A 13,745-nucleotide genomic window follows, 5' to 3' on the forward strand; every position below is an offset into this window, starting at 1 on the left:
TTTTAAAGGACATGGGCCAAAGGCAGCTTTGTGGAGTTAGGCCAAAGAGCAACCATGATTTCATTGAATGGTGCAGGGGCTGAATGGCCTACTCCTCTTCCTATGCTCCTGATGTGTTAGTATCTGCCTGAACTGCACACAAAACATGTGACAATAATAAATCATATCAAATCTTCAGTCTTATATCAACTCTAAATCTGCCACAGGAACAAACTCAAACTCATATGATTAATCTAAAAATAGACTAGAAGTATTGGATAAGACAAAAAAAAACACAAAAACAATGAATCTGCTCCATTCTATTTATTGCTCAATTTGTTACAGTATTACATAAGTTAAACAGTTCACCAACACATACCAAGCTACACAGTTCAAGATCGCAGTTGCTGATGGAATTACATTAGCTGATGGATTCAGACAGCAGCCCACTCCCAGTGATAACCAAGTAGCAAATGAATTTAACAGAAGGGAGCAAAGCTTGTTGTAAACTACACAGTGCAATATTTGCCAATATTTGACCATTGAGAGGTAAGATAAATGTCATTGTTCAGAGTAGATCAATATTCATTGTTTTGAGTGCTGGTGAGGAACAAATATTACTGAGCTGTGTTGGCCCTGAGCTTTCCTCCAGCTGCTTACAGCTAGCCAGTTTACCTGTCGTTTTACAGTTCAATACTGCCTGTACTGGATAACAGCTCAAGCAACTATCATCCAATGATGGGGAATTAACTTTGATCAGTCAACTTGCCTGGATCTCAGAAGATTAAGAAATTCTTCCAGATAGAAAGGAAAAAAAAAGAGACAGGGGGTGGACAGTATGTTGTAATGATTTGAAGTGGCTGAGCACTAAAATTGATATGCCTGTAACACAAACCCACTATAAATTAGTAATGTAGTCATGAGGCAGCAGGCCAACTTAACATCTTATATTTAGATTTTGTGATGATTATATGGACACTAAAGCTGACTAGGAGCAGTGTATATTTAGTACATTTCTGAGTACCAGGTAGGACGTGATAGTGACTAATGTGAATTCACTATTTGCCGTAGTGTAAAGGTGAACTGCAGTCCTTGATAGCACGTTACTGGCTTCTGAGGACTTAAATTACCCAAGGTGTTGTACTATTCTGTTAATCAGATTGCAGGTTATACTAATGTGAATGTGATCAGGTTACGTGTTGGACGGCATAGGTGTAATCAAGTTCTGAATGTCAGATAACAGGTTACATAAAGCCAAAGCTCAGTACACGCACGACTGAAGATGCTTATGAACAATTTCAAAACAGTGATGCTTCCTCTGCTCCAATCTCAGAACTCTGTTGAAGTGAAGATTCTTTTTCAAGGCAGCCAAGTGTGGCAGCTGAGCTTGTAGTTAACAGTGGCTGTATTTTCAAAGGCCCAAAATGGCACTATCCCAAACCTTGGAGCACAGGCCGCACTTCTGTTAATGCCTATGTCTCAGAGTGACACTGGTCCCTAGTCCACCCTCCTCTCCAACCAGTTCATCCAACTTGTTCATTGCTGCTAACAATCGATAGTGAGCCACCACAAGCTGTCTTTTCAACTAGAAGTTAAAAAGGAAGGCAGTCAGATGGACGTTCAATGCATAAAGGACTGAAACATTGCTAGACAGTGTCAGCCAAGGTGGGAAAGATGCACAACCAGTAATTATCCTAAAAGCAAAATAAAGTTGTTCAGTAAGCCACATTCACAGGTTTCACACAGCTGTTGCTGTGTAGTCAGGGAATTTCATGAGAAAACTAATAATTCTGTAATCTACTAATCCAACATTACAGCTTTGATGGCTGGTTCACTGAGTGGTGATGTAATCTTGTTATTGCATTCATCTTAGTTTGTATTTAGCATCCTTCCCCCCACCCCCACTTCCTACATCCCTTTGATGGTTTGTATTATCCTTAATGGCCTTTGCATGTAAATGATTTAATTGGAAACATGAGTGACTTACTGGTGATGTTTGATGCATGGAAAAATACCACAGGTGATTTGGTGATGGGGGAAAAAATTAGTTACATGTCAGGGCAGTTCTGGAAAGAAGAATGAAAAAAAGGGAAAAAACTGCCAACACTTGTGTTGCAACACTAGGGGGAGCACTTTCTGCACATGCAGATGCAGTGACATGCCAGTTAGGTCACTGCCGACATCGAGTGAACAGATAACAAAACCAGTCCAGCTTGTCCCCGCCTCCTTGACCTGTCCATCTTTTCTCCCACCTATCTGCTTCTCTCGCCTCACTGACCAATCCCCACCCCCACCCACCAGCCTCATCCCCGCCTCCTTGACCTGTCCATCTTCCCTTGACTGACCAACCCCCATCCTGACTCCCCACCTACACTCACCTTTACTGGCTCCATCCCTGCCTCCTTGACCTGTCCATCTCCTCTCCACCTATCTGCTCCTTTATCCACCTTTCATCCGCCTCCCCCCTCTATTTATTTCAGAATCCCCTTCCCCATTTCTGAAGAAGGGTCCAGACCTGAAACGTCAGCTTTCCTGCTCCTCTGATGCTACCTGGCCTGCTGTGTTCCTCCAGCTCTACACCTTGTTATTTTAGACAAGAAAAGGCATTGTTTTTTGGCTCTCCTTGCTTCCTGCACCATCCCTCTCCCACCCCCAAAATGCTTTGCCCTTGTACTTCTTTCTTTCACTGTTTGTACCCCCACTCCACAGGAGAAAGCAAGCGGCAGGTGGAGAGGTAGCTGGTGGCGTGTCAGTGTAGTGAGGTATAGCTACCAGAAGTGGTGATTGGTGAAGCCAAGTGGGAGCCCAGGGTTTGGGGTGAATGAGTGATGAGGGATGGTTGGACAAACTGTACATGTGTCAGGTGCCAAAACGGGATCAAACTTGCAATTTCTTTCCATTTTGTTCAGAGGTAGTAGATATCATGGTGAAGTTTGACCTCTTCCTCTCCATCACCCTAGCCACACTGCATTTTGACCAGATAGGCTTTACAGTATATTTCATTACTTCCAGTGGAGACAAGATCAGGACCTGAAAATGAGAGTCACTACTGAGGTGGTATCCACATGTACGTATCAGATGATACAGGACAAACTGTAGCACGGGCCCATCCTGTCCATATTTACAGCTTAACACCGAACTGAGTGGTCAACACAGCGTGGAGCTGGAGGAACACAGCAGGCCAGGCAGCATCAGAGTAGGAAGGTCAACGTTTCAGGTCAGGACCCTTCTTCAGAACTGGGGAGGGGGTAGAGAGCTGGGTATCTGGTACAACTGCTTTATTTCCCAAAGGTTTAGGACATAGACACATTGAGCACCATATTACCTCTCCTATGTGCTGAGTTAAACATTGTGGTTGAAGGTTTAGGGCAGCAGGTTCCACCTCAGACTTGCTCTGCAACATGTAGCTGAAAGATGAAACAATTACACAAAGGATCACTGCAAATTTTAGCTTGTTTCTAAACCCAAATATACTTTAATTTACTCTCTCAGCATCTCAAATTATTACTACCTACAACTTCTTGTCGTCAGCATTTAATAAGTGCACCGCAATGCCACAAAAAGAAAATGCTAATTAGTTAGTGCATTTTGTCATGATACATAAGGAAGGAACACAGCATTTTCCTTCTCTTCAAATACAGCAAACTTTATTTTAACTGGCACTTTATGAACCTGCACTCTCAATAAACCAGAAAAAAATTATGTACCTCAAATACTGCAAAGTTTACTGTATTACTGCGATGAGTAATCAGTTGCGGGTGCAATTTATGCTCCAAATAAAGTATAACAATGACGTTACGTTCCTATTACTTAGTGTGTGTTTTTACTTTGCTTATGTGGACCTCCTGGTCAACCAGAATATTTGACCAACTGGTTCCATAGGTACCAGTTAATAAAAAAATTGCTGTATTGTGGGATATTTTACACTCACTGAACAGATTACAAGAGACCCTATTTCCAGTTGAGTAATGCATATTAGACACTTGAAAGGCAGAGCACCAACACTGACAGAACTGGCCTCCCTACTTCATAGATCTCCTACACAATTCTAGTCTTGTGCTTGCTGCACAACCAACTATTGCATTAAATCACAGAACATGGTTTTCAACTCTGATCAAAAATTCTCAATGATTTGGCACTGTCACTGTTGAAAGTCTTCATTAGGGAGTGGAAAGGGAGGAAGAGCCATCTGAACATTTTCAATCATTTCTGTTTGGATTCCACTTAAATGAGCAGAGCTGTAAAATCCATTTTCACCATTTCAATCTAATTACTCCCTAAATATTTCATCTATGATCTTGAGAGCCATTATGGGTTGTGTTTGAACTTGGGTAATGAATAAATAGGACAAGTGTATGGAACTCCGGCACCAGGACTGCTATTACTACTCACCAGTGCAAGGCACACTTGTCCAAGCAGTATAGTCCACGTAAGTGATCCAAAGCATCTGTTGTAGAGAAAGGAACAATACCCACATGGGCTCTGCACAAGCTGCAGTAAAGCGACTTGTAAAGGCTACAAATAGAAAACGTTATATAGAAGTTGAAAAAGTCCCTGTGAATAACCTTACTAACAATTTGCTATTCCTATGTCAGTTTTATTCTAATGTATTGTAACATTAAGCCATAGTCTCTTTGCAGTTTTTTTTTGAAAGTTAATATCCGTATTACCAGAATGCTTAAGACAGCAGAATATTGAATTCACGCTGATTTGCAGTAATGTATACTCATTGGAATTTCTGTTGCTTGCCCAACCCAATTTCTCTTCAAAATGCTATGTATGTCCTCCTTGATAATAAAGGACACAGATGCTTGTCTAAATTACTGTAACAATGGTTAAAAGCAAGACTTGCAGTAACCAAATTCTGTCAAACTCACCCTAACCCAAATCCTTTGCTTCCTCAGAGTCATTGCATCATCTAGGATATCAATATTGGTTCCAGGATTTCCACTGCGCTGTGCCTCTCATGCCTTACTGGCTTTCTGGAGGCCAAGACATGTCATGCTTCAAGAGTTTCTGATGCCCAAATGACACGCTGCACCCTCCAAACAGAAATTTATTCAGGCAAAATTTTTGGTTCTTATTATGAAAAGGATCTGGACTACATTACCAGAGTGTGTGGTGGAGGGAGAGTCAGCTCTGGCTTTTAAGAGGAAACTGGATGAAAATCAGGAAGGGAAATATTTGCAGGGCTACAGGGAATGGGACCAGCAGATGTACTCTTAGAGACATCACTGACACAGTGGGCTAAATGTCATCCTCCAGTGCTGCAACAATTCTATGATCACACGTTTAGGTTATTTACACAAGGGATCTTTAAATGTGTTCCTGTTTTCAGTTCCATTATTCTGCCTGTTAACATAGGGCTGACAAGTTCAAGTTTTGTTTTCACATTTGGCAAATAAAATTACATGTTGATTTGTTTCGAATCCACTGTATTTATTAATTCTACTATTGGTCAGCATGCTATAGACTGTGTCCCTAAACTCATTGAGCACCCTCAGGTCTATAAGCATCCATCCATTTACAGGGATTTATTGTCTGTTCTAATCTGCCTGAGCAGATTCCTTTCTAGCCTAACTTGAGATTTTTCAGCTTGAACATTTTAGATCACTCTCTTGAATTGAATTAAATTAGATTTATTTCACATGTTCTTGAATGAGTACAGTGAAATATTTAAGTCACCACATTACAGCACCATCTTAGGTACAAAGATACCTAGGTACAGATACTCAAGATCAAATTCTTTAGGGAACAAAAAACAATTATAAAAGCAAAGAAATAAACAGTCCAGCATTATAGGTCATAGGAATAAAATTAGAAATGCAGTGTAGTAAAAAGTTCAGAATATCAGTCTTTCCGACCCAACTCATGCCAGCACTTAGTCTCAACAGAGACCTTCACTGCCTCAGCAGTGCCTGTGCGGGACCCACCAATGTAGGCATCACCCCACTTTAGGCACCATCTGCCGTTGGCCCCACTTCACTGACACTGCTGAACCCACACTTGCCCCGCAACCAAGGGTCCCCGGCTCCAATGCCAGGCCAGGCCACCGCAAAGCCACGAGTCCCAGTACGGCTGCAGATGTTACCTTGCCGCAATATTGAACAGTCCGCTGCTGCTGGCACCGCCCGCCCCGACCACTGGTGAATCTCGGCTTTGAGTTACTTAGATGTATAGCATAGAAACACGTTATTCAGCCCCACTGAGCGAAGCCAGCATCATTTCACACATAAGGCTCCCCCCACTCTACTTTCTATTGACATAAGTGTACTTTGCATTTATAGCTGCCCCATTTAGCATAGTATCACTTCAACATCTGTAAGGACCATGCCTTTTTGTTTTATCTTTAAAAGCTGTCAAATGCATTGAGAAAGAACTATTTGTAAAAATAGGGATTTACCAGATTGCATAATATCCCAGCCGTTGTGAAGTGTGTTCTGTGTGTAAAAGTTTGTAAGAGGATTAGAGTTTTAGATAGTGGGGTCGTATGGCAATGGTTTATATCTATTTATTTGCAGCTACAGTCTAATTACTTAAAGAAATAATTAATTGTTTAGTACAGAAACCCTGGTACGAAAGTCAGGAAAATTGGGAAACCGTGAAATGCAATACTTTAAATAACCAGAGATAACAGGGTGTAGAGCTGGATGAACACAGCAGGCCAAGCAGCATCAGAGGAGCAGGAAAGCTGATGTTTCGGGTCGAGACCCTTCAGATTTATTCTGTGTTCATCCAGCTCTACACCTTGTTATCTCAGATTCTCCAGCATCGGCAGTTCCTACTATCACTTTAAATAACCATATTATTTTATTAATAAATAACAAACTAAAATAAAATGTAAAAATGTCTGTATAAAAGGAAAATGTAATATTGGAGCCAGGGTCTAGGGACTGCGTAATGTGCCTTCGCTTACCTGACTGCCTGCTGTTGCTAGTTTCTGGCCATATCATGGCTGCTGCATGTGGGTCTTTTTGGGGGGTTGCTGTGCCCTTCTTGCCAGTAGCTGCTAGCTCAATTTAGAGCTTACAGGTATGACGTTTAATTCTTTTTCTATTAAGGAAGGCCCTACAGAAACCAACCCCAGTTTTAACTCTGATTCATGTCAATGCTTCACTTAAAGTCTTTTTGCTTAAAAAAACAGAAACACCACTTGGAACTTAATTGGTACAGCCGATGTCCCTTCACACCATTCTCCCTCATGCACTTAATTTGCTTCTCCATGAAAGTGTAGATTGGATCGTGTCTTACTTATTGGGGTTTAGGAGCAGGGGTGATCTTATTGAAACAAAAGATACTGAGGGGGCTTGACTGGATAGATGTTGAATGTTATCATTTATGTGGAAATTTAGAAGCCACAGTTTAAAACAAAAGAGGTCTTACATTTGAAGTTGGAGAAGTGAAGGAACTCCTTCTCATTAGTCATTAGTAATCGGAATTCTCTTCCCCAGCAAGCAGTGGAGGCTGCACAGAATCATAGCATCCCTGAAAGTGCTGAAAGAGACCATTTGGGCCATTGAGTCTGCACCAACCTTCCAAACAGCATCCCACTCTCCATACTATCCCTGTAACCCCACATTTCCCAAGGCTTATCAACCTAGCCTCCACATCCCTGGACACTATGGGACAATTTAACATGGCCAATCTACATAACCTGCATACCTTTGGACTGTGGAAAGAAACCGGAGCACCTGGCAGAAACCCACATAGACATGGGGAGAACGTGCAAACTCGACACAGACGCCCACGGCTGGAATCTATTTCGGGTCCTGCACTGCTGTCAGGCAGCAGTGCTGATCATTGTGCCACCCCAAATAAATATATTCAATTAATCAGTTATTTGGCTACATGGGAGTGAAGCATTACGGAGGACAAGCTGAAAAGCGGAGTTAATGCCATAAACAAATCAGTCATCTTACTGAACAGCAACGCAGGTTTGAAGGGCCTAGTTGCCCACTTCAGCTCCTATTTTAACTACCTAGAGGAACCAAATCCCAAATTTTAACAACGAAGTTCCCCTTGAAATCACTACTGAATTCATGATTAACTATCTTATACCTATGAACCTGTAATTTTGGTTTCTCCCAGAAGTGAAAGCATTTGGCCTACACCCATCCCACCAGACACATACATTGTCTTAGAGACCTCTATCAGGTCACCCCTCAGCCTTCACTACCCTAGAAGGAAGAATTTCAGCCTGTAAATAGGCCATCTCCGTTCTAAAATCATTCTCGTCAACCTGTTTTGTACTTCCTTCAATCCCTCTTCGTTATTTTTATAGTGGGAAGTCCAAAGCTGTGTACTGTGTGGACTAACCAAGGTTCGATACAAGTTTAAAACATTTTCCACTTCTCAGATCTATCCCTCTAAAAATGAACACTTTTGCTGGGTTTCTTTGCTTTTTTGTTAAATAATGGCCTCACTAATCTTTATTGCTGCTTTCAGTGATTTGTGTTTCTATCTCTCTAGATCTTTTGGGCCTTTTAACTTGTTTGGTCTCTTATTATCCAAGTAGTCTGCGATCACCTTATTTCTATCCAAGTACACCATGTCACACTTGACTTTCTCAATACAGGAGTACAGAAACTCCAACAGTACTTCTAGCAACATCTGTGGCAGGGTTTGCAAAACAACGTGGCAAAGAGCAATTAATAAAGGTTGCTCAATGATGTTGAGGACACCACAGAAAATTAAACTTGGACACCAAGCCTAGTAAAGACACTCTGTGGTAGAGAACACAACAATATAGCTGAATACCAGGTAATCTTGGTACAGGGAAGGTCAGCCATACAAGATAACCCTCTGCTTCTCTCAAAAATGTATTTGTGTGCATTGATTCTATTTGCTGTTGTAATTTGGAACAGTGTTAAAGTATTAAATCTTTGACAGCTGAGGTTAAAAATTATATACAACTTGAATGATTAAAAATGACTTTAGCTTCTATTATTCCCAGCTAAGTATAAACAGTAGCTAGCGTTGTATGCTCACCATTTAGACATTGGCCCTTCACACCCAATAAAGCTGACGGGATCCATGTCCACATTTTCAGTCACCCCTGAAACCAAGACAACAGAAATTCTATGAATGAGAAGGGACATCAGAGTTGTGGTGAAATGGTATTTCCATTAGAAGCATTCTAAAAACTCAAGTGCAACTTAATGTCCTCTGGGATTGTGCAGTCAAATCAGTTCAGGAACGGTTATATGGCAGTTCTGCTTTATGTTCATGATTTAAGAAATAATTCCCAGTAAAAAGGAGAAATGTGATTGCCTTCTGTGGCACTAAGCCTAAGTGCTTACAGCAACAGAGACCAATTCACTGGAATGGGAGGTGGTGGGTGGGGGTGGGGTGGGGTGGGGGGGGGTTGTCCAACAGCTAATACCTGCCACATTTGGCATTCTCAACAGGATATCAGCTTGTGATTTCATTCTAAGATTTGATTTGATTTATTGTGGTCACGTGTACCTAAGTACAGTGAAAAGTTATTTTTGCGAGCAGTACAATCACAGGGTGCTTAGACAGAGCGAGGCACACAAGGTTACGACTGCACAGGAGGTGTACAAAAGCAAGGTCAGCATTAGAACTGAAATTAGAGAAGTCCATTCATCAGCCTGATAACAGCAGGGAAGATGCTGTTCTTGAACCTGTTGGCGCATGTGGTCAAGCTCCTGTATTTTTCCACAAGACTTACAGAAGTAGGCCATTCAGCCCTTTATATCTGCTCTGCCATTCAATGAGATCATGCCTGATCTGATAATCCTTAACTCCACATTCTTGCTTTGATTCTCTTCCTGATTAAAAATCTATCACCATTCATATATAGCTAACCCAACACTTACTCAAACATATCAGCATGTTCAATGGTAAGCTGCTACCGCAGGATTGCAGAGAATCTCCCAACACAGTGTGACATCTCTTGCACTGGAAGATCACACAGTCCTTCACCTTCAAGGACCCAATCACAACACTGTCCATCTAAACAGGGCACACAAGAAGAAAGAAAGAGAGAACAACTGATCAAAACAATCAATCATCGCAATTGGGATGTGCAAACTGAACTATATTGATGAAATATTCAGACTGTAAACACAATTAAAGTATATTTCAACATGTCATGAGGTTGCACGAAGAAAACCTCAGGAACTGGAGTAGCCATTAAACACAGTGGCTACAAGAGCAGGTAAGAGGCTAAGAATCCTGCGGTGAGTATCCCACCTCCTGACTCCGCAAAGCCTGTCCACGATCTACAAGGTACAAGTCAGGAGTGTGATGACATACTTCCCACTTGCCTGGGTGGGTGCAGCTCCAACAACATGCAAGAAACTTGACACCATCCAGGATAAAGCAGCCCTATTTGAATAACACTACATCCACAAACATTCACTCCCTGCAATGTTCTTTAGTAGCGATGTCAACTATCTACATGATGCATTGCAGAGATTCACCAAAGCTCCTTGGATGGCACCTTTCATGATCACTATCATCTAGAAGGACATGGGCAATGAATACTATAAACACGACCACCTGCAAGTTCCCCTCCAAGCCTGACTTGGAAATATATTGCCATTCCTTCAGTGTCACTGTATCAAAATTCTGGAAATTCCCTCCTTAATGGCATTGTGGGTCAACCCACAGCACATGGACTGTAGTGGTTCAAGGCGGCAACTCACCACCACTTCTCAAAGATAGGCAATAAGTGCAAGACCCACATACTACGAATGAAATGTTTAAAATCCTGACTATCGAATGCTACCAATGGAATGAAGTGACAATTTGCTGCAAACTCAGTTTCCTTTCTGTCTTAAAACCAATGGGTAAAAGGAGAATCATTTTCAAGTTGTTGTGGCAACAAGTTAGAGAAGCCTTAATAAAGAGTCATTATAGACATTCAGATGAAAACTAAAAGTACTTTTTTAAGATAACCCATCCTCAACAGTTTTTCCAAGTATTTCATGCCTCAACTGCTTTTAAAGGGGATAAAGTACTTCCAGAAAGACCACTATTGTATTGCCCACTCACTAGTATATTGCTTACCCAATCACTGTGTTCATCACCACACTTTTTTTCTTTCTTTCCTTTCACTGAGGGATGGTGTTGAATGTTGGAAGGATTTACAAGCTGAATAAGAACCTGTTCAACAGTGTTACAAACACTCCTTCCAACAAATCTCAGAGTGGGACTTGAACCCAGTTTGGTGCCAGAAATGCCAGCAATTGAGCCACAGTACCTCCATCGCCCAGCAAGCATTTGGAAAACAAACTGTCTGTCTATCTCAATTGCAACTGGACTGTTCAGTCACTAATAATGCCTAGACTCCAGGTCCTATACACAATAAAAGCAGAAAGAGCTGGAAAAACTCAGCAGGTCTGGCAGTATCTGGGGAGAAAGAGAAACAGAGTTAGCATTATGAGTCCAGTATGACTCTTCTGCAGAATGTTGCTCCAGCACTTTTTTATTTTCAAAACCCAACAATTTGCTTTTATACAAGACCTACACAAATGGATATCCTGTCTATTAGCAGACACTGAAATATTGCACCAGAGAATGTGATTAGCTCTTGGCTTGTGTCTAGCATTGGCACATTAAGATAGATTATAAACATTCTTACACTTTTGACACTTTAGCATTCAATATAGAGGCCCCTGCTATTGAAATCATAACATAGAACATGCAGTTTAAAGAAACGACTAGCTAGCACATTAGTGGCCAAGTGGAGAACAAGTGCTATTTATAACATTGGGAAACTGCTCCTTGGAGCAAAATCTTACACTGAGACAAGAGAAGATCAAACGTAATAAAAGAAAAGGCTTGTTTAAAGTGACAGATAAAGTGTAAAAGGTATATAAAGTGCAGAGGCAATAAATTGGCAATCCAGAAGCACATAGTTTACTGGGTAAATTACAACAGGGGATTATTAAAGGAGAGGGCACGGCTCTGGTTCCTCATAAGCCACCTGTTTGACCATGTTTTGGTCATCTGTCCTGCTATCTTTTCATGAGACCCAGTTTTGGTAACTTTATGAGACATTTGGTCACATCGAAGGTGCCAGAAATAAGCTTTTTTTTTGCTGAGAGCTGACACGAACCAAACCTTCCCCTTTAGTCTAGACACTGCAGCGCCTCTCCTTAACAATAAACCCCCTCCCACCAAAAACCCAAAGACACCGTGCCCTCTTCCAGCCAATTCCTCTGCCAGGGGAACAACAGAGACATGTTGTTGTTATTGCTGCTCTCGGCGGTTATTTTATTTTTCTCTCGGGGGAGAGGGGGGGAAGAAGCGAACAGCACCCCAACCACCATCTGCCCCACACCGAGCCGACCCCCTCACCTCCTCCACAAACACGACCGTTAACAGGCGCGCGCCGCGCAGCGTTCAAACCGCTGCACATGCGCGGTACGTCGTCTTCGGGAGAACAGGCGGCGTGGGGGGGGCGGGGAGAAAAGAGGGGGCGGGGCGAAAAGAGGGGGAGGGGCAGAGTAGTGGAGCGGGGACGGGAGAGAGATGAGAGAAGGGACAGGGACTACAAATTGTATTCCAAATGGTTGTCCTAGGAGGCTTCTCCATCATTGGAAGTCAAACTGATTGGTCTGCAGTTGCTGGGATTATCCTCTCTTGAACGAGGCTGTAGTAGAGTTTGTAATTTTTTTCAGACTCTGACACCTCTCAAGAGTAGAGAATACTGAAAGCTTGTGCCTAGGTCCCCTGCAATGTTCATTCTCACTTCCTTCAAAATCCTTGGGTGCATCTCAACCAGTTCTGGGTGCCTTGTTCATTTTTAAGTACCGACAATCTATTCCACACTTCTGCCATTTCAATTTTGATCGGTCCTAGTGACTGAATTCCCTGTCACCATGGCCTAGGGAGCATTTCTATCATTAGAAAAGACAGGTGCATAGTGTTCATTTAATACATTGACCAGGTTTATACTCCTTTCTTGATACCTAATTGGCTCTACTCCACCTTTTATCAGCCTTTTACTGTTTATATGGCCACAGAAGACTGTGACATTTCTTTATGCTGGCTGTCAGTCTTTTAGAATTCCTCTTTGCTTCTCTCATTTGCTTTTTGACCTTCCCTCTGAACCTTTGATATTCCTCTTGGTTCTCAATTTATCTGACACTTGTCATAAGCACACTTTTTTTAATCTTAATTCCTATCTCCTTTTTCATGCAGGAGCTCTGGATTTGTTTGTTCCACCTTCTCTATTTGAGAGGATGTATCTTGACTGTACCTGGACCATCTCCTCTTTGAGGGTATCCTATTGTTCAGTTACTATTTTTTCCACCAACCTCTAGTTCCAGTCAATCCTGCTCAACTCTGTTCTTGCCTCATTGAGGTGTCCTCTCTGCCAATTGATTGTTCTCACTCTAGATTGTTGCATATCATTTTCCACCATCTAATAATACAATTATCACTGTTTCCTAAACGTCCCCTCACTGACACTTGATCCACTTGACTCATCCTCATTTCCAAGTGCCAGGTCCAACAGGGCTTCCTTTCTTGTCAGACTGAAAATCTACTCCTGTAGGAAGCTCTCTTGAATACAGTCCAGGTACACTACAGTCTCCCAGCCTATGTTTAGGTCATTGAAGTCTCCATTAAAACTATTCTAGAATGTTACCATTTATCTGTAATTTCCCTGCAGGTTTGTTCCTCCACATCCTTCTCACTGGTGGTCTATAAACTGCACCTAGCAACATAATTGTAATCTTTTTGTGTACCCTGGTCTTCTCCATTACAATTCTCCCTTCATTCCCAAACCCACT

At 41.9% G+C, this 13,745-nt stretch overlaps 1 protein-coding gene across 3 annotated transcripts; it reads right to left on the minus strand.

Moving 5' to 3' along the window:
• Positions 1 to 288: 288 nt before the first annotated feature.
• Positions 289 to 12,413, minus strand: oip5 (opa interacting protein 5). 3 transcript variants are annotated; one of them, XM_020512736.2, is made up of 6 exons: positions 12,307 to 12,413; positions 9,819 to 9,954; positions 8,968 to 9,034; positions 4,372 to 4,494; positions 3,305 to 3,386; positions 289 to 1,564 (listed from the first exon to the last, which is right to left on the minus strand). In XM_020512736.2, the coding sequence occupies exons 2-6, from the start codon at positions 9,952 to 9,954 to the stop codon at positions 1,445 to 1,447; spliced, it is 528 nt and encodes a 175-aa protein (XP_020368325.1). In that variant the 5' UTR covers positions 12,307 to 12,413; the 3' UTR covers positions 289 to 1,444. The 3 variants fall into 3 exon arrangements, with proteins under 3 accessions (XP_020368325.1, XP_048455552.1, XP_048455554.1); XM_048599595.1 differs by lacking the exon at positions 12,307 to 12,413 and adding an exon at positions 11,014 to 11,241; XM_048599597.1 differs by lacking the exons at positions 4,372 to 4,494; positions 12,307 to 12,413 and adding an exon at positions 11,014 to 11,241.
• Positions 12,414 to 13,745: the final 1,332 nt, after the last annotated feature.

Source organism: Rhincodon typus, chromosome 8, assembly GCF_021869965.1.
Source record: "Rhincodon typus isolate 14 chromosome 8, sRhiTyp1.1, whole genome shotgun sequence".
Lineage (NCBI taxonomy): Eukaryota > Metazoa > Chordata > Chondrichthyes > Orectolobiformes > Rhincodontidae > Rhincodon > Rhincodon typus.

Coding starts and splice junctions, on each gene's coding strand:
- oip5 (XM_048599595.1), bottom strand. CDS start 11,226: ATGCTTGCTGGGCGATGGAGGTACTGTGGCTCAATTGCTGGCATTTCT. Junction 4,495..8,967: donor GAAGGGCCAATGTCTAAATG/GTGAGCATACAA, acceptor TTCTATTTGTAG/CCTTTACAAGTCGCTTTACT. Junction 1,565..3,304: donor TAACTCAGCACATAGGAGAG/GTAATATGGTGC, acceptor TTTAACTTCTAG/TTGAAAAGACAGCTTGTGGT.